The sequence below is a fragment of the Rhinolophus hipposideros genome (assembly GCF_964194185.1).
Source record: "Rhinolophus hipposideros genome assembly, chromosome: 10".
Taxonomy (NCBI): domain Eukaryota; kingdom Metazoa; phylum Chordata; class Mammalia; order Chiroptera; family Rhinolophidae; genus Rhinolophus; species Rhinolophus hipposideros.
In genome coordinates this window covers 43,316,823-43,337,819 of record NC_138056.1, presented here as the reverse complement: position 1 = coordinate 43,337,819, position 20,997 = coordinate 43,316,823, and the positions used below count along the sequence as shown (strand labels likewise).

At 45.6% G+C, this 20,997-nt stretch overlaps 1 protein-coding gene across 2 annotated transcripts in view; it reads left to right on the top strand.

The window, feature by feature from the left end:
* PPFIBP2 (PPFIA binding protein 2) overlaps positions 1–20,997 on the top strand; it is a 124,007-nt gene that overhangs the window by 28,408 nt on the left and 74,602 nt on the right. For both annotated transcript variants that reach the window (XM_081063400.1, XM_081063410.1), the window contains exons 2-3: positions 3,806–3,905; positions 9,731–9,945. In XM_081063400.1, the coding sequence (XP_080919526.1) occupies positions 3,842–3,905; positions 9,731–9,945 (279 nt within the window). In that variant the 5' untranslated portion in view covers positions 3,806–3,841. The remainder of the gene's footprint in view (positions 1–3,805; positions 3,906–9,730; positions 9,946–20,997) is intronic.

Below are 20,997 nucleotides of genomic sequence, written 5' to 3'. Positions count from 1 at the left end.
TCTCCTTTGCTGAACTCAAAAGTAGTCAATACAGTATCTACATCACTGCTGGCCTCAGAGCGCACCAGTTATGGGCAGCTGGTTGTGGTTCATTTTCTAAATTTCAGAACACATACAAATCCTGAACCCTAATCAACTTCAAGGATCCAAACTGGCCTTTGTGTGGTGCTGTTCCTGCGGCCATGGCATCTATCACCAGGCACTGTCATTCTAAAACATGGCTGTTCCTTCTTCACTGGCTGGTCGTACACCTATGGGTGTCATTTTCTCCCTGGCTGGTAACAAAGAGGAGGGAAGGTAAAGTCCTATGTTAGGGGGAGCCCCAGCTGCAGACATTGTCACGAGTAGGAAGATGACAGCATCTAGAGAGGCCTGTGGGTGATGAGAAGGATGGATGATGAATGGACCACACCTTTTCTTGGAGAGCATTCCCTGCCTTATCTTTGTAGCAAGGGGTCAGCCAGTTTCTTGATATATGAAGCCTGCCTGCTCATAGGGTCAAATGCAGGGCTTTGTTAATAGTCCAAGTGTCCAGAGAGAAGGAAAATGCTTTCAGTCAGTATAACAACTGTCACTGTGCTGAGCATGTTAACAGCAACATCCTCCTCTCCCGGCTCTTCTCCTCCTTGTGCTGGTGGGGCACCCCTCCTCAGCGTCCCCAGGGCACACACCGTGTCTGCTCCTCTGCCATCCACTCCCTGTCTGGCCCCGGTGTCTGCTCTCGCTCCCCTCTCTGGCAGGGAACACGATTTCAGTTCCACTCCCGCCACCTGCTTGGAGTTTGCCCTGACTTCACTTGTCCCTTTGCAGTATGTCCTGGATCTGGCTCTCTTTCCTAGCCCCTTTGGGCTATTGCCTCTTCCAGATGCCCTTTCTGTCCTCTTCACCTCGCTTCTCTAGGAGGCCTCCTGGTACGCTGCTTCTGGACTTCCGCACTTAAACCACACATTCGTGGTGACGCCAGGCTCCTTGAGGGAGGTGCTGTGTCCTGCGGGGATGAACAGACACAGAAGACACCAGACACACTGAATGCTGACGGATGACATGCTGCCTCTGAGACCCCAAGTTCCTGGAGGGCAGGGATTGTCCCATCATACGTTACTAACCTCGACAATGCTAGGGGAAGAAAATGGCTATCGCTGCCAGAATGGGAATGGTTGGTGACCTCATGGCTTCCCTGTCCCAAAAAGAATGTCTATGTTCATAGATGGGGCTCAGAGGCATGTTTGCCCCTCCAAAGGTCTCTTCCGTACCCCACAGTCACCTCACAGCCACCCTGTGACTGATTGGCAGGGCCCATCTTTACCCAGGTGTCCTGCCATCACCTCAGACCCAGCCGGTCTAGAACTGAGCTCATCAGCTGCCCACAGCAGGTTCCTGAGTGCTCCCAATCTTACCAGCCCCAGGCTTCTGGGTTGTAAAAATGATATACCCTTGACTCATGTTCTGCTTCACACCAGCTCCCACGGGTCCACCCAACCTGCTATTTGCCAGGTACGAAGTCATCACTGGGCAAAGGGCCCAAGGGTCATCTTTTATGATCCTTCTGTTGCCAGGGAACATAGCCTGCGCCCTCTGGGGTTGGCACCTTCTAACTGCTCCCCATCTTTCACCCCAAATGGGGCCAGTTTATTGAAATATGAGAGCTTTCTTTTTAAAATCTCTGTCGTGTTTACAGCTGAGGTCAGTTGATTTGTTGTGTGCTGGATCCAGACTCCTGAAGTAGATTCCCCAGCTCCTCTCATTAATTAACCTTGTCGTGCTTATGTGAATTCCATGGACAGTTTTGACTCATCTTGAGCAACTGGATACTCCTGTATAGTCTTGTCAATCATTTTGACATTGGCCAACGACATCCTGCCCTTACATGCTTCTCTGCCTTTTATGCACCAGGACTGCCTGGAAGAGCATTCTCCCTTTTATCTTCTGAGAAAGCTCCTACTCATCCTTCAATACTCAGGGAAACTGCATCCCTGCCGCTTTCAGCATGCCTCACACTGTGTCATAATTACCTGTTCATACACTGTCATCTCCACTAGACTGTGTGGCCCATGGGGACAGGGACTAGATCTGATCTATTAATATCCCCCCAGTGCACAGCACAGCATGGTTCCGGGAATGTTGACTGCGTGGATCCATCCCTTTATTCACAAGTGCTTATGCACAAACTTCCTTGTGCCAGGCACTCTGCTGGGTACTGGGCACATATGGGTGAACAGGACAGATAGGGTCCCCCTGCCTCCATGGAGAGGGTTAACAAGGCCAGTTAGTAAAGAAAGAAATATACGGATGAGATACTTTGTGATTGCTGTGGTTTGAAGGGGCTGCTTTAGATGGAGGTGTGCAAGGAAGGCCTCTCGAGACAACTTTGCAACTGAGACATGAAGACAGACTTGGGATTGTCTGGGTTCTCCCGCCCTGAATTTAGTTTAAAGTCTCTCACCTACTGAGCTGTTCTGGCACAAATACATCCTGAGGTTATCTCCTCACTTAAAAACAAACAAACAAACAAACGAAGCTAACACACATTGAGCCCTCACTATGTGCAAGGGAATGTGCTAAACATTTTCTATGAAATATTAATTCCTCATTTAATTGTGACATCAACTTTGTGAGGTAGGTGCTGTTACTATCCCCATTTTACAGATAAGAATTCTGAGGCTCAAAGATCCCACAGTAAATGACAGAGCTGGGCTTGAATTTTGGCTGTTTAACTGCTACTGCCTGGCACAGTCCAGTGTGGTTCTTTGTGGTCCCACCATTCTTATCCACACCATCTCCAAAGCTACTTATCAGTGGCTACTCACTTTCCTCTCTTCACTGCACAGGGTAAATGAGCGGAGACCCTCAGGACTTTGTTTCCTGACTGTGCCATTCTTGGGTATGGGAGCCGTGCCTCTGTTCTCCAAAGTACTTGTGCCCAATGGGCACACACAAAGGTTTTGCTGAATGAGCAAACCACAGTTCCTCCTGCCTCCAGTTTATAGATATGAGCTAAGTCTCTTCTTAGGATTACAAATGCTGCCACCCAGGGGGAGAGGGTGGGAAGCATGAAAAATGAGAAGAGGCTGCGGGAAGACCGTTTAGCTTAAAGACTAGAGGCAGAGTGTTCTGGAGATGGAACCAATTGCCATTTCTCCCGTTAGAGGGGAGCTTCAGCATTAGGGGAGTGGCTGGACCATGTATCCTTGGAGAAGTTCTCCAGCCCCCAGAAGATGGGATTCTGCACCTTGAATGGTGCTGGGTAGAGTAGAGCTAAAACTGTAAGAAACAGTTCTGGTTCCTGGGACAGTAGTCTCCTCAAGGCAGTGCACCTGCAGCCTTCCTAGATGGGGCACATTGGGCCATTCGAAAAGTAAAAGTGGCAGTTGAGGCCTCTCCGCCTGGATCACACCTGCCCCAGGAAAGTGTTGCAGGTTTGCGACAAATGCAGGTACAAGACAGTTAAATGCCTTCCGTGACCCACACGTAGGGGGACCTTCTCCTCCCCAGTGGTGGCTGGAGTTTCTGGAGCCTGGGACTATAATGATGGCCAACAGTAGCAATTGCTGTCTCGCTGTTACAGGTGACTGGAGAGCCCTAGTGGCTTTTCATTACGGAAGCGAATGGGATCCCATGCTAAAGATTCGTGGGATAAGAGCACTCATGCCAGGAGGGAGAGGCCATAGAGATGGCAGAAACCACTGGCTACGAGGATTCTTATGAGAGTGCGCTGTACGATAATGGAATAAGAGGGCTTTGTGGTCTGTGTGCGTAATGTGGAATGCTCTGTAATTTTTCCTTTGTTTTATATTTGAATTTTCAGTGAGAGAAGGAGGAGATTAAGCAGGGAGAAGGAGTCATGGCTTCTGATGCCAGTCATGCGCTGGAAGCTGCCCTGGAGCAGATGGACGGGATCATTGCAGGTACAGGCAGGGCATTCTAACGACTGACGGCTCGTCCTCCACACCTGAGAAACTGCTTTCTCTCATTTTACTTTTCTTTCTGGCACAGATAGAAGCCCTTCATTAAATTTATTTTATTTTATTGTGCATACCATCTCTTTTTTAAGAGTACAGACTTCTAGAACTCTGGTATCTGGTGTGAGTTTAGGTCTCTATTGAGACAGGGTGGATGTACCATATGATAACATGCATATAACAGTTTGGATCCTGGCTGCGAGGCAGTTTGGGTGCAATAAGATTGATTTTATTATAAATTCTTCAGAGCACATCATGGCTTCTTACAGTTGAGCTGAAATTCAAAGTCTAGCTGACTTTGCCTCCTAATGCAGATGTCAGCTCACTTCCCCAGCTGGTCTCCAGTGTGCTTGGGAGTCAGGAGGCAGCTTTGTATTATTTCACCTCTGCTGGGCTCTTTTCATTTCTGTATTGATTTTATGATGGTGTGTAGTAGAGCGCCGGGGGCTCTGTGTGGCTGTCTAAGGAGAAGTGTTCATTGGGAGGAAGGTCCAGTTCTGTTCTTGTTCCCAATCCCTTACCCAGCGTGGCTTTGCTCTCATCTCTCTTACACGTTAGATTTCCTTTGCTTAAAATGTGGCACAGCTCAAAGAAAGTTCAAAACTGTGGCACCACATTGTGACACCTCAGATCCTGCAGAAATGACATTTTTGTGTGAACATTTAAACATTCCTTTCCATAATTCTATTCTTTTATTAATTTGAAGTCAAACGATATCAAGTAGTGCCAACATTACCAAAACACAATTGCTTTTGCATCTGTTAAAGTGCTCAAATGAATACCCAAGAACTGTATTCTCTCTTTCTGAAAACACAATCACCACTTACATCAATGGAAGAAAATGTTATGGGCTTCCTGCACAGCCCAAATAGCAACCATTTATGCAAAAACAACATGGATTCCTACTAAAACAAACACAATTCCTTCAGTAATGATTATTCATAATCATAATACTATATAACAAGGAATTTTCCTTTATTCATTATTCTATAGTATTCTAGGTATTGTTCACTTTCCAAAACTCTTTCCAAAAAGAGTACAATTAGGGGAGCACGTGGCATCAGTGTTTATGTAACTAAGCATTTAATGCAAAAATAAAGTGCCCCTTCCTCCAATCAATGCAAACCATGCAGGAGGTTATCACTCCTATAGACAAGCAGGACAGGGCTACTCTGAGAGGACATCCTGATGCTCAAGTGCCACGTACTACACCTGAGCCATACTGTGTGACTCATCTCAAGGCACTCCGTGGCTCTGGAGGTATGAGAAAAGGGAATGCTTGTAAGCAGAAATAGGACTTTTAAATGAAACTTTCTGTAAAGTTGAATTCTTGAAACCTGAATAATTCTATCCCAGGTGTGACTATTCGATTAGAACCCTGGAATTTTATGCCAGAAAATTGGGGAGAGGTAACTATTAAAGACTCCAGGACTCTTGTCAAAATGATTTGTTTCTAGTACAAAAGATCATTGTAGCTTCTAGTACGTTAGCCTTTGATCTGGTCTTCCTCCTGTGTAGTCCCTGTGATTTGCCTGCAAATAATACTAGCATTATTACACTATTGGCAATTGATTGAACTATGTATTGCTTATTTACATCCCTGTATGGCCCAGAGTAACTGCCACATATGCAAACTTTGCATAGGGCTTACTTTATGGGCTAACAGGTTCAGTGGCTGCTCTGTGAGGCCACTTCTATAAAAGGATCAGAGAACCCCATGGTGAGGACACAGAGGGCCATTTATTCCTCTTCACCATGGCAGGATGTTATTCATGTGATTATCTGCAAGCTGTACCCATCGATGAGAAATAGTAAAGAGGAGACTGGTTTTATGATAGTTAAAAAGGAGTTTGCTCTGTCTGGGTTTTTCTGACAATTCTGATTGTGTCTGAGTTTTTTTTTTTTTTTTTTTTTTGTTTTGTTTTTAATATTTAAAGATTGGGGGCCGAGTAAGTCCTGATCAAGACTGAGATTATTCGCCGTGGCCTGTAATGATGGGTCCATGCTCAGAACAGGGAGTTGGTCTCGTATATACCAGTATATAGCAGATAATTATATACCAGTCATCAGTAACAGAGTTGTCTGATTCCTGTTCGGTACTCAGGTTGAAAGTGTTTTGCTATGACTTTGACCTTAAGAATCAGAGTGAAAGTTGAGAGGTATCTAGCAGGCTCAGATGTCCAAGGCTGCCCTTTGTGTAACGCTGCTGAAATGGCCCACAGTGACAAGCACTGTTCAATAGCCATCATTCTCTTTTTTTTCCCAGTTGATTTACTGAGCATATTGCCCTTTTGCTTCCTGGCTTTATGCAGAGCTCTCCCATCCAATCTCTCCTGTCACTCGGGCCCTAAGCTTTTTCTCCTGTCCCCAAGTGGCCCATTCAAGCCCAGATATTAGGACATCGGGGAATTGGCAGTGGCCTACAGGGCAAACACCGGTGCAAATGCTCTCTTACCCCTAAGGTTCTGAGCTCTGACGGTTTCCTTCAATTCCGTTGCATTAAAAAGTGTGTGTATGTGTATTTTTGTATCTTTGGGTGTTCTTGGAGGGTTTTGCCTGTACAACTAGCTTGCCATTACCTGCACTATTGCTGGTATAATGCTGTTACCTTCCTTGGCTCACGAATCCCTTCCTCTGCCTTCAAAGCCAGCAGTGGCCAGTAGAGTCCGCATGTCACATCTCTCAACCCAATCTTCTGCCTTTCTCTTCTCATTTAAGAGCCCATGTGATAATAATTCGGGATAATATCCCATATCATGACCCTGAGTCACATCTGTAAAGTCCCTTTTGACACTTAAGGTAACACATTCACATGTTCCAGGGATTAGGATGTGAATATCTTTGGGCGGGGGTGGGGGGATGGTGTCATGATTCTGCCTAGCACCATGATCAATAAACAAAATCCCTTTCTTTTCCTCCTTAGTTTTAAACCAGTGGAGGAATAGACAAAGGGGTCAGATAAAGGGAGACCAAAATATCAACTTTATTATTAGTTTTACTGGTTAGGAAAGTTAACCACAATTAGGATCTTGCTTATCACCCATCCTACAAACACACCTCAAATTGAACTTAATCCCAAACTACAGATTTCCTCCTTGCTGGGGCAGAGCTGGTCTCAGAAAGCATCCCCCAGGATCCTGCTTGTATCCAGGAATGGGCAGCTTTGCAGAGGATTCTTTCTTTCAGCTCTGTCGTCAGAAGAGGCACTCCTCCTTTGGAGGAAAAATTGAATGAGGGGAGGCAGGGGATTGAAACCACCCTCCCTTCCCACGGAAATATGGAAACAGGAATAGATATCCCTAATAACAGTTCCTGATTTTCGTTGAGACTTCCTGTATGGCCTTGTCTGTGGTCAGTTTTGGTAAAATGCTTAATGTGTGCTGGAACACCATGTGCCATCTCTAGTTGTCTGGGGTATAGTTCTCTATGTCCTTTATTGTTCTGATATATCACCTCTTTATTTTTCATTTTCTTTTTGGGTCTGCTTGATCTGTCATTCCCAAGGGAGATGGTCACAATGTGCTATCTTTTTTACACACTGGGATTTGGTTTTGTAAATTTGTGTTTAGACATTGGTAATCTAAGTTCATCAGTGAGAACGTTTATAATTGTTCTTTGTAGTACTCAGGACTGCCAAGTTATACAATTCCAGACTCACCATTCACCCTCTGAACTACAAGTTGTACTGTCAGGTTCTCTTTATTGAGTGAGCCGGGAGCATTCCCTCATTTTCTATACTGAACAATGTAGATTAGAATTATTTACTTCTAAAGGTTTGATAGAATTAACTTGTAAAAGTATTTTGGTCTGGTATTTTCTTTGTGGAAAAAAATTTATATTATGGTACAATTTTTTATAGGATTATTCAGATGGTTTTAAAATTTATTTTTATCATTTTATCCAGTGGCTGTGTATGTGTGTGCGTGCCTGTGTGTGTCTGTTTTTAATAGTCTGATCAGAATACCTAAATAGTTTTATCTTTTTGAATGCTTTATACTTCAGTCATTCGGTGTTTTAATTTTTTTGTGTGTCTCTCTTGATAGCATCAAAGCACTAGATTTCTTTTATTCTATTATTCAAGTGTTTGAGTTTAAATAGATGAGTTTAATGCATTTATAATTGTTATAATTGCTGGTATACGGGTATGTGTGTGCTTGTTTTTCCATTTCATGTTGTCCAAGGCCACAGAGTGATATACTTAATGAAAAATCTCAGTCTACTGACCTGCTTTTGGCCTGACTCATCCTGTATTTATAAAGGGGTGTGTATGTTTGTGTGTGTATATTGGAGTGTGTTCAGGATGGAGAGGAGCTTGGGGGTCTTGCTCTGCTTCTGTCCATTTTCTTGCCTGAAGTTTGCCTAGGGCACTTCCCTAGTCAACTCTAAATTGGATTTGTAGGAGCTGGAGGGCTGGGCGCCCACCGGGGGGGAGGGGGGGTTCGAACAGGTTCCTAGCTCCCCAGAGCCACGGACTTATTTGTGGGTTGTGATCCACGATTCCCTCTATCCTGCAGTTTCAGAAAGCAAACCAGTAATCAGATGGTAATTGTTTCCTCCTGTGTGGATTTCGCCTTCCAGAGACTGCCACGGTAAGTAGGAGGTTGGCTCCTAGGAGAGGAAAGGGACCTGGAACTAGACGTCAGACCTGCAGTGTAACCGTGGATATGGTGGCGTACAGCCCGCATTTTCCAGCAGAAGCCTGATTTCAAATATTTTATCCTGTTGGCCTTATGAACAACCCAAATGCCCTAGAAATTCTGCTGTCTAAACCATATTTTCAAAAGTATTTCTTACTGCTGAAAGAGGCATGGAAATCGGAAATCCTTTGTTAGACTGTGTCGCCCCAGTTTTGGTTTCAAAAATATGCAAAGCAGACTTTTTTTTTTTAATGATGGAATTTAGAAAGGCAAAAACAGTCCTATTTGGGACATATCAAATTAGAAAGAGCTGGCCCAATATACTGGATCTCTGAGGAAGTCCAAGCACTCTTCCTCTTAGCTATTCATCCAAACATACATGCAGACTTTCAGTCATATTCTCCTTGAACTTCTACTGGGCAGGGGCATGGTGCTGGGAACTCCGCTAACTATGACAGGGACTCTGCCCTCGGAGACCTCACAGCCCATAATGGGGAGATGAGATGTGGGTACACAGAGTAGTTAAGATAGGTTAAAAGTGTGAGCTAGTCAGGGGATATAGAGCTCTCCCAACTGGGAAGATCCAGAAAGAGTCCTGTTCGCTAAACCCTCACCGGAATTGGCATAGCGTCACTTCCGTTGCATTCTATTGATCAGAGCGTCACTAGGCCAGCCCAGATTCAGGAGCCACCTCGGATGAGAGGAGTGGAATGCATATACAAAGGAGGGAGGAATTTTGGTGGCATCTGTGCAGTCTACCAATTAACTTAAAGGAAAGCAAGTGTATTAATCTAAAAGCTGAAGAATGCATCTCATTGTTGAGCTAGCATGTTTTTGGTCACTGATGAGGGCTGGCTGTGTTTTCGCAGTTGTGTAAGGGTATGAGCTTCCATATGTCGGTGCCCGTGGGCACAGCCATCCACCTCTGACAGGTCTCTTCCTATCATGCCCAGCCTAGGGTAAAGATGATTTCTGCGAAGTTTACTTTGTGAGTGCTTCTGTTGAGGTCAAAGTGGTCCTCTAGGCCTCTTAGGCATCCCTTCCCCTTCTCCTTTCACTACCTTTGCTCTTTATGGTTCCCTGCCCATGGCGTCCACCTTTCTTACTAAGGTTCCCACCTCTCTCTTGTTCCAGGCGCTAAACCAGGTGCAGAGATTAGTGATGGTAACTGTGAGCCTGGACTGGCCTCCCCTGCACCCTACATGAACCCCTTCCCAGTGCTCCATCTCGTCGAGGACCTGAGGCTGGCCCTGGAGATGCTGGAACATCCTCAGGAGAGAGCAGCCATCCTGAGCCAGATCCCAGGCCCCACAGCTGCCTACATAAAGGAGTGGTTCCAGGAGAGCTTGGTGAGTAGGCCCGTGGCCTGTTTGGGGAACATAATCACGGAGCCCATGAAGTGCCACCACTGCCTGGGGCTGTTACTGCTTCTGTGCACCTTCTAGTCTTTTCTTGCTTCCCATCCAGCTTTGGTCGACACCTGCAGGGTGGTCCTTCCCAGGAGGAGGGTAGAACCCAATGAAACAGCTTAAGCTACCTGTGCACTCCAGTGGAGCCCCTCTCTCCTGAGAAGGGTTAAATCCTGGGCCAGAGGAGAGCAAACATAGAAGATTCCCTGCCCCCACCCCCACCCCCAAATTATCCATACCACTTACTGAGTTATAATCTCTAGCTGGGGTGTCTGCCCTCAGATCAGCTGTATCCTCCCCTCTGCTCCTTGTTCCTTACAACAGATGAGAACTTTGTCATCTCAGTCATTTCTTTACTGCTGCTGCTACTCTTCAGACCTTCTTGCCCTAGAAATGCTTCCTGTCCCTAGAGTAGAATGTAGCTTTCTTTACTCTCCTCCTCCTGTTCTTTCTAGATCAAACCTGTACACCTGCTAGTCTCTAAAGGAAGCGGATGAGTTACCAAAGCTGTAAATATGTGGCTCTGGTTACCCACCTTTCTCCCTGTGGAGACCAGCTGGTCAACATTAAGAGAATAGTACTATCTGGGAATGGGTCAGGCAAGGGTCTAGCCCACTGAGGAGGTGATCTCTAATGCATCTATTTGAGGGCTGGAGGGAGGGACCTGGGGAGCCCAGGGAAGCATGTGATTACCTAAGCTGAGTTTGAGGATGAAATCTGGGATGCAGTCTTCTAAAGCTAGAGCCTTGTAAACCTGAGTCAAAATTGGAAAGTATGCATAGAGTTAGGAAGGCAGTTAGGAAGGCAGGAACAGGATCACTAAATTGGGAGGGAGGGCTTGGTGTTAGAAACCACAGACCAAGGATGTTGAGACACCCTTGTTGATAGGCCATGTCATTTGTTACAGGTTACATCCCAAATGTCCTAGCCTACTTCCTGTTCAGGAGGCCTCCTTCAATAGTCTCATCTCCATGCCTTCCTCTGAACACAGAAGAATTCTTTATTACATTCATTACATGTGTTATTTAATATTTTCATTATGAAGGCTGTCTGTCTGCTGTTCTGTAATACACCGTGTTTTCCCAAAAATAAGACCTAGCCAGACAATCAGCTCTAATGCGTCTGTTGGAGCAAAAATTAATAGAAGGTCTGGTCTTATTATATTGTAGTATAAGACCCGGGCTTATATAATATAACATAAGTCCGGATTTATATTAATTTTTGCTCCGAAAGACTCATTAGAGCTGATTGTCTGGCTTGGTCTTATTGTGGGGGGAACACGGTACCTGTACCAGTGTGGTAGGGAGAATAATAGCCTCCCAAAGATGCCTAATTGCCAGAACCAGTGAATAAGTTATCTTACATGGCAAAGGGGGGAACATAGCAAGTGGAATTACAGTTGCTAATCAGCTGAGTTTAAAATAGGGAGAGTAAGTAGCCTGGATTATCCAGGTGGGCCCAGTGTTATCACTGGAGTCCTTATCAGTGGAGGGAGGAGGCAGAGTCAGTGTCAGAGTGACTGTGATTTCTGCTGCTGGCTTTGAAGATGAATGGGGGCCAAGAGCCAAGGAATGCAGGCAGCTGCTAGGAGCTGGAAAAGCGCACTCTCCTCTAGGGCCTCCAGAAGGAACGCAGCCCAACCAACACCTTGAATTTAGCCCAGTGAGACCCATTTTTGGACTTCCAACCACCAGAACTATAAGATAAGACATTTGTGTTGTTATAAACCACTTAGTTTGTGGTGATTTGTTAAGGTATTGATAGGAATTTAATACAAGCAGATATTGCATAGAGAGGAAGGTGGAGAAGGTAACTGAGTGGGTCTCAGATGGGCCTGTTACAGTTTAGGTTTGAAAACCTGCTCCTCATCTCTTCCCCCAAATGAAGACAGTCCTTGGTGGTCCCCTCAGCTTGTGCTGATAATGATAGAAATCCCCATTGCTTCTCCACTCACTTGTTTAAAACCATGGTTGGGAGTTGCAAGGGGGGAAATGGCTTTAGTAGTTAGTTCTCTCCCTCCTGTCCTCTAGCCGAAGGGTCCCTCCTTGCTTTCCTAGAGTTCCACGAGGAGCCTTCTGGCTGTGACTGTACTCTCAGCTCCATAGTGCTGATTCTGGCTTCTCCCGAGGCCTTTCTGACCATCTTGCCCACCGCTCTGTACAGCTGCACCTTCCTCTAGTCGCTTTACCCCGGGCATGGACACTGACCCCTCCCTACATTCCTGCTTGTGCTGCTGACTGAGGCTGCAGTGTTTATAGATAATTTCATGAAGCCTCAGAAAACTGAGGGCCACAGCCCCTCATTCTGACACCCTTGGGTCCAGATGAGTTTTAGAACTCAGAACTTACTAAGCTTTCGAAAGGTGAGATAGTGCACATATATTGTGTAATAATATATACCATCTCTAGCACATACAGGGCAGGAAACACATTGACATTTCTTTAGAAAAACTTATGAGTATCCACGTGTAGTGGGATAAAGAAAGACTGTAAATATTCTGCTGCCTGTTCAGGTCAGGTTTTGCTGCCAAATAAGTTTGGCACCAACATTATTTAAAAAACAAAAAACCTTTTGGTTTTCAGAGCTTTTTTGGGTTTCAGAGTTGCAAGTAAGGGATGGTGATCTTACACGAGGAACATTCCAGTGCAGAAAACAAAACTTAAAACCAAATATAGGATATTGGACATTACCCATTCCCAATTTCTCTCAGCCATGATCGCTCTCTAGAGTCACTTGTTGACTCTCTGTCCTTGGGCTGGCCTGTCACCAGGTGCCTTGTTTCCTTTGGTACCTCCCAGACAGAGCCTTCTCCACTGTTCCCTGAACACTTCATTAGGCTTCAGACCAGTTTTGCACCTTCTTATTTTAAATGCTCCCTCTCAGCTCCGCTCAGGACCTTACCACACCATAAGAGACTCTCACTCTTATAACCAAGAGAGTCATTGAAATGTCTTCCCCTGCAAAAGCCCAGTCATCCCAGAGTACAGAGAATAGCTGATATTTTTCTTCTTTACTGTGTAGTTTGTAGTAACTATGGACTTTTCATCTTGTATGGATGTGCCTGAATTTGTGTGACCATTTCTCTAATATTGACAGATTATTTCTAATCTTTCACTAATATACGGCATTGCTACAGAGAATGTCTTTGTCCACAAATATGTGTCTTTAGATCTTTCCTTAAGATAGAGTCCTAAAAGTGGTATAATAGAGTTAAAGTAAGGTTAACAGACAAAATACAGGGTGCTCAATTAAATTTGAATTTTAGACAAGCAGTGAAACATTTTTAATAAGCGTGTCCCATGCAGCTTGCTAAATTGGGCAATTCTAATCCAAAGGTATTAACATCTTTAAGCCTTTTGATACATTTTTCCAAACCATTTTTCAGAAAGATTTTGCCTGTTTATATCTGCATTAGCAGGGCATTTGTGTGTCCTTATCAAACAGTAATCACTAAGATTTTAAAAAGACAGTGTTCCTAATTTCATAGGGAAAATGTTTTCCTTTTATCGTTTTCTGCATTTCTTTGTTCAGTAGGAAAACTAAACAGTCTTTTTTTTTCATTAGTTTAGTATTTACTCTTCTGTACGGTCTTCAAACTTTGGATCTCACATCCCTATCTGAAAAAAAATTCATTCTCCATATAGTCATATTCATTTATGTGGTATTGTCCTAATATATGTAAATTATAAAACATTCCCCAAAGTAGAGATTTTTAAAGGGCAGTTTAAAAAATTGTTCTAATATTTTCTTCCACACAACCCACTAATCACCTTGGGTCCCTGGGTGCTTACCTCATCCTCATCTATTCATAGTCTATACTTTTTTCCTATTAGGATTTTAGTGCTTTTCTTATGTATATAAATGACTTTTATTAGCCCTTTGCTTTATTTGTAGCATTCATTTACCTCACGTTGTTGTTAAATATTGTTTATGGTGCTATTTGAGACTTAGCATTTAAAAGGAATGTAAAGAACTATACCAGTCTTTTCTACTTGGGTTTCTTTGTTTCCTTTTATCTCTATAAAGTCCTTTCCTAGCCTTATATCAAATAATATTCACCTGTATCTTCCTCCAGTAGGTTTGTGGTTTGATTTGTATGTTATGGTTAACTCTGTTTCATCTGCGATATTTTTTATTGTGTGGTGTGAAATGTGGATGTAACTTAAACACTTACCAAAAAAGATCTTTAAAAAAGATTTTTTGATCCAAAAGCAATTGATGTGATTGTTGATTTTTGCAAGATGCATTGCAAAAACAGCTTCTGTTCAGATTTGCAGATCTGTTTTGGGTTTATTTACAATGGTTGGGGAAATGCCTTTTTTTTTTGGAGAGATTTTCCTAAAAATTGCTGCATTCATAAATCTTTTAGAGTAATTATCCCCATCTGCAGCCTATGAATGGTGTACTTTTAAGGGGTCAAACGTTCATGTAAACATTGCAAGATACCAGGTCTGGATGTTAAGGTTTTGATTCTAAGCAGAAATAGCCTGTCTGTATTTTAAGTCTTGCAGACCTGAAGTCATTTTACAATCTGGGTGCATTCACACTCCATAGTAGGTCTTATATGTATGGAAATAGAGTCTAAAGCAGTAAAACCATCTACTTGGTACTTTTTAGGTTGGTGCTTTGAGTTAGAAGGCCTTTCTACTCAAATTGTGGTATATAGACCCGCAGCTTTGGCATCCCCGGGTAGCTTAGGAAAAAAACAGTGCAGAACATGGACTGCCACACCCTACACCCACTGAACCATTGCCAGGTGATTCATATGCACATTAAAGTTTGAGAAGTACTGCTCCAAACTACAGAGACTCACTGGAATTATTTAATAAATAAATGACATGTGACTTAGAATTGGAATCGGAACTAGGAAAACAGCTTGAGGGATCAGGCAGGCAGTCTTTCTGCCTTCTCATTCATAATATCTCTGCGTCCCTTGCATATTTACACTATTCTCCTCTTTAGACAACTGGCTTTGTCGTATAACTCAGTTACTGCTTTGTCACACGTTGGCCTGGCATGGTCCAACTCTGCCTCGTGACATCTCCATCAGTTGAGATTCTTTCTCCAGTAAAGTGTCATAAATAATAAAGAGGTTTATATGTCACTAACAAGATGTCCAGAGGATGAGGGGTGGGGGGTGGGGGTGGGTCCCAGGATTAAATCAGCAACTCTGGGACAACCTCAAGGGCTCTGGCTCATCCTATCTTTCTGTTCCGCCATCCTCAGGAGGTTGGTTTTTCCTCAGCTATATCCCCTAACAGTAGCAGGATGGCTACTGCAGCTCCAGACAACATATCCTCATACAGACACAACCATGTCCACAGGTAGGGCATGTCCTTTCGTTTTTCTGTTTGTTTGTTTGTTTGCTTATCTTTAATTAGGAAGGAACCTTCCTGCAGATTTCTGTATGGTCCCAAGGGCCAACATTTTCTCACATGTGCATATCCTAGCTGCAAGGGACACTGGGAAACAAGTATTGGCAATTCATCAGAATTCACCAGAGTTGAGGTGGCTTCTGTCAGGAAGGAAACATGATGAAGTGGGGAACATAAATGGCTCTTAGGAAGACAGTGCAGAGAAAACTGCCATGAGTCCTTAAGGTTTGATTTTATTCTTCTTGTTGACTGAAAAATTCTTTGCATGTTTTCTCCGTGTGTGTGTGTGTGTGTGTGTGTGTGTGTGTGTGTGTGTGTGAACTCACATTCTTGAAGGAGAGAATCCTATTGGCTTAGGTCATAATTTTTTAGCTAAGTCCTCTCGGCATATAAAGAAATGTTAAGTGCAAAAGAAATAGAAATTAAAGACTTTTAATTTATGCACAGCTGTGGATTAACTGTCCTTGGTTCAATTGTCCACCTGAAGGCCAATCACCTACGGTGAGAGGGGAAGGATCACGTGGTAGGAAATGTGGTTTTCTACTGTTGCTGTTCATCAGGGACTGTGGCTCTTTAGGCACGGATGTTGGCATACCTGGTACCCAAGAAAAACAGGAGTTGTTGAAGAGGCAGTGGTCGATATGGGGAGTAGTTGGCGGTTAGAATGTAACAAAGAGCAGACAGACTAGTCCTGGACCCCCATCTACCTGTTTTAAATGGAGAGGGAGCTCCTGGTCCTAGTGTATCAAAGTCAGAAAGAATGTAGGTAGCTCTGCGTCTTTATGGTGGGGCTAGGTCCTCCTCTGCTCGTTACTGGCAGGGCTGGACACAGAATGATCAGCAGCAGCAAGGACTCTCCAGGGGGATAATTATAAACAGGCCAGACTCATTCTAAAGACCAAGTAGACAAGACCTTCCCAGAATTCAGTGTCCCTGGGCTGTGAGTGAGTTTCCAGGGCTCTGGGGCCTAAAACAGGGTCCTCCCTTCCTTGGCAGCCAGTAGAAAGAGGAAAAGTGAGCTTCTGGCTTTGAAGGTTATGTGTGGGGCTCTCTGAGCTGGGGACACCCTCTGGGGCTTCAATGAGGAAAGGAACACAGAGCCTGGATTCCCTTGTTCTGAGAGCAGTATCTGAGTCTGAAATCTGGGCCTATCCCCAGAAAGTTGGTAGAACACCAAGGAGCTTCAGATTAGGCTCTTGTATAGGGAAGGTTTCCTGCAGTCCAAAGCACACTGGGGCCTGGCCTTCTGAGAAGCATCAGTAAGGCTGTCCTGTGCTGTGGCACAGCAGAAAAATGTGACCCTCAGGAGAGGAGAAGGTCTTCTTTCATGTTTGGCAGACAAGGCCAAGTTCAGGGTCATGAACATGGTATAGAAGGAAGCTGAGGCCCAGGCTGAAAGGTTGAGGCACTTCTGCTCTGATGAAAATGGAGCTAAGTTCCAGAAAGGGGCAGCCTCCTTTCCCTCACTTCAGCTCCCTTCTAGACCTGTGATGAAGTGTGGGATGATGCCCTCAGGGAGAGCATGGCCATTTCCAGTAAAGAGCCCCCAAACCCCGCCAGATGGTCCTGAAGGTGGGAAAGGAGAACAGTGCTCATCAGTGGTCCTGACATGTACCACAGGCAAGAAGGGGCTGGTGCTGCTATGACCACATCCAGGAATTGGGCGGTACCTTGAGTCTGGAAGAGGTGTCACTATTCTTCCACATCTACTTGGCTTGGCTGGGTGGAGGCTGGTTGAGTAGATCTAGGGCCATGCTGGGTGGAGGAACCCATACAGGGGCTAGTCAGCCAGCTTCCAGTGGACCCTGAAGGGCTGGGGACAGCCAGGTGGCGAGGGGCAGTGGACTGAGCCTGGTGTACAGTGGTAGCTAGGGACACAGGTCCCTAGGCAATGCCCAAGAGACACCAGAGCCAGCAGAGTCTCCAGGTGGAGCAGCTCTGGGTCCTTCTCTAACAGAAGCTTCAGGGGCTCAAGTCCAAGGAAAGATAAGCAATCCCAGCAGCATCAGGGTGAGGGGGAAAGGTTGGCAGAGAACCTCCAGAGGGATTGTACTCTGGGCCCCTCTTTGGAAGGGGGGTTCATGGAGCAAGCTTGGCCTCCCACCAGGAACCCGGGCTTTCCTCTGCAAAGTGGCAGGTGTCCTAGTTAGTGTGCTTGGGCACGTGGAAGTGAACTGAACCAGCGTGAAGCAGTGTGGGAGGTAGGAATGCATAAGCAGGCCAGTGCTCAGCCACTCATTTGTATCTGGCTTTGGGCTAGCCTCATCTTCCCTCCTCGGGGACCCAGTTCCCCTACTGGAAATGACAGCTGGTTTGACAGTCTGTGGTGAGAGCTGGCCAAGCATTCCAATCTTGCAGTTTGTTGAGGGGCTATATTGAGTGGCCACCTGTAGGCACTAGCCTTTGCCTTCCTCTGTCTAGACCTTTTGGTTTCCCAAATAGAGACAGGGAGCCTCTCGGCGTAGCTGCCTAGCGTTAGGGCTCAGCGGAGGCTGACATGTCAGGAGCAGTGAGACAGGATGTCCTGAATGGGCAGCCTCTGCGGGGCCGGGCTGGGCTGGGGAAGTGAGGCCCCATCTGGGATACATGCTCACTTTGGACACCCTCCTGGTCAGTTCAGGCACCCGTAGTTAGCCTCTAAACTAGTCTCAAGAAACAAAGGAAGAGACCGGCCCAGTAGGGTGCATGGCCAAGCCCCTCACCAGCACCACCATCTAGTCACAGGTGGCGGCTTCTTCAGCTCCCAGCTTCGCCAACAAAGCCCAGGCAGTCCTGCCAGATTCAGCTTGCAATCTTTCATTCCGGCCAAAGAAGCAAATCTGTTTACCATATTGAAAAGCCAGAGGAGTCGCAAAGAAGTGGGGAGCAAAAGCTGATTTTTGAATCATAAACTGTGAGCTTGAGTTTCTCATTCATCTCTATACCTCTGTTCTCCACCCGGGACCTGGAACAAAAGATGGATCAATATACGTATTGAACATTTTCATTTTAGAAATTTATTCAAGAGTTTTATAGGAAAACCTTTTCCCCTAGATCTTTTTTGAGAGGAGAAATTTGGTGCCCATTTTGCAAGAATAAAAAAAAACAGATGTCTATTGTGACCTAATGTCCAGTCTTTCTATGTTTCTTGCCCTCCACCTATGACAGGTGTGAATTTTGGCGAGAGCTCAGAAAGTCATAGGTGTCAACACTTTCTTTCCTGTGCCTGGCTCCCAAGGGACTGACTCCTGCCCTGGACGGGGCTGGTGTGTGTGGGATGGGGTTCTTTGCACTGCAGTGCTGGAAGAAGCCAGTAGGGGGGAGTCAGGGACAAATTCTGGAAAGTCTAAATCCCAAGGAATAAGGTATAGGCTTTATATGAAAAAATTATAGGCTTCATATAAAGCCTATATATGAAAAAATTATATATAGCTTTTTTCATTTTTCAATACAAAATTATAGGCTTCATATAAAGCCTATATATGAAAAAATTATATATAGCTTTTTTCATTTTTCAATACAAAAGATGACATAAGCACTTCAGTGAAGCTGCTTGGCAGTGCACCTGGGTCAGCTGGCAAAGGAGCTCTTTCCCATTTTTCCTTGGAATCCAGTGGACAAAGGACAGGCCTGGGAGGCCCCCACTGTTTGCAGTTGGGGAGACTAGTCCTGGGAGCATAGACCTGACCTTCCATTGTCAATGGCAAGAAGGTCTGTTCAGACCTATTAATTTCAGTGCTTTTTGCTTGGGGCACTATTGGGATGGTTCTTTCCTTTCAGGAGGCATTTCCTGACCCCATGGCTGCCAGGCCCTGCCCTAAAGAATCCTCTAGTACCATGAGGGATGTTTGTTTGTTTGTTTTAACTTCCAGGACCCATCAGCTCCAAGTCAAGTAGTTGTTTCAATCTAGTTGTGGAGGGTGAAGCTCACAGTGGCCCATGTGGGAATCGAACCAGCAACCTTGTTGTTAAGAGCGCCACGCTCTAGCCAACTGAGCTAACCGGCCCACCCCCCGTGAAGGATTTTGAATACCCTTTTCCTGGCACCAGCACCCTAGATTGGGGACTTGCAACCACCACAAATTTCTCAGTTTTATTTTACCTGGTTTTCGGCTCCCCCCCCCCGCAAAGTAAATTGAACCCTACTAAATTCGAGAGATCTGGCTCCTTTCAGGCCTGCCTTAAGATTATTTCAGCCCCTAAGAACCAGTGTTTATAAATGACCAAGACTGTGCAAATACTGGTAAAAGAGCAAATAAATCTTCCCCCACGCAATTTCCTTCTTCAGGCCCCGGGGACCTGGTGGGTGATGTTGCCAGGTTAGCATAACTTGAGGTCTGAGCATGTAGACACCCAGCCACCCTCGACCGTGAAGGCCTGCAGAGCCACACCCCCAGGAGCCTTCTGCCCTCTCAGGCACGGGCTGGTCGGCAGACAGGCTCTGGAGAATTCCCACTTCTAGGCAAACTTGCTCAGTACCCTGTGATTCAAGGAACTTCTGAACGTCCTATCTTCTTCCTACTCAAATCTGGCCCTGAGATGAGACTTGTGAGCATGACCTGGGGGCTTGTTAGTGATGCACAATTTCTGGCCCCATTCCCAACCTACTGGGTCAGAATCTGCATGTTTATGAGAACTCCCTCCGGCCCAGGTGTTTCATTATAGACAGGGAAGTATTGTCCTGGCCCAGGGGACTATGGCCTGCATTGTACCCCCTGAGCTAAGAATGCTTTCTCCATTTTTCTGTGACTGAGAGAAATCCCAAGAAGAATATATTGTGATGTAAAAATGACATAAAACTCTATTTTCAGTGCCCATGAATAAAAGGTTATTGGAACACAGCCACACTTGTTGGTTTACGTGTTGGCTGTGGCTGCTTTGGCTGCACAAATGGCAGTCAAGTATGACAGAGACCATATGGCCCACAAAGCTGAAAACATTTGCCATCTGGCCCTTGACAGGAAAAAAGCAAAAGTCTGCCGACCCTTGTCCTTGACCCATTTTGGAGGTGGGTTCTCGTCTTGTGCCTTGTGGGGACCTGGGCTGTGGTGCCCAGGCTGCTGTTTCACGAGCAGGACCTGCTTGCCAGCCCAAAGGGTCAGTGTCCTAGGGCTGAGCTCTTCCCTCTCCTTCCCAATGCTCGCCAGTAGCAGACCCACTGTGCAGCACACCTGTTGAAGGATACAAGCCTGTATCTGACTTACCAGGGACATCCTGGCACCTGGCACCGTGGCCCGGAGGCCAAGGCTGAGGGCTGAGCTGGAGCTCCGGCTGCAGCTGCAGGTGATAGGTCAGCAGAATGGTGTGTGATGCACAAGACCCCACTCAGTCATCAGGTCTTCCAGAGGAGATGCTGCTGCCTTCTGGCAGCAGGCAGGTGGAGCAAGGGAACCCCACCCTCCTTCTCACCGGGACCTGGAGCTCCAGCCAGGTGCCTGACTGTCCTGGCGTGCCCTTCTGGGCCATGGGATGAGGAGGAGGGCAAGCTGCGTGAATTCCAAACCTGATCACTCTGCCCTCTTAGCTGTGTTTTTATTTCCCAAACGTTCAGTCTCCCGGTCTCTGCCCTTTGCCCTTGTCTGGCTGCCTCATGTTCCAGACAGTAAAGAGTTGAGTCTGGTTGTTGCCAGTGAGTGAG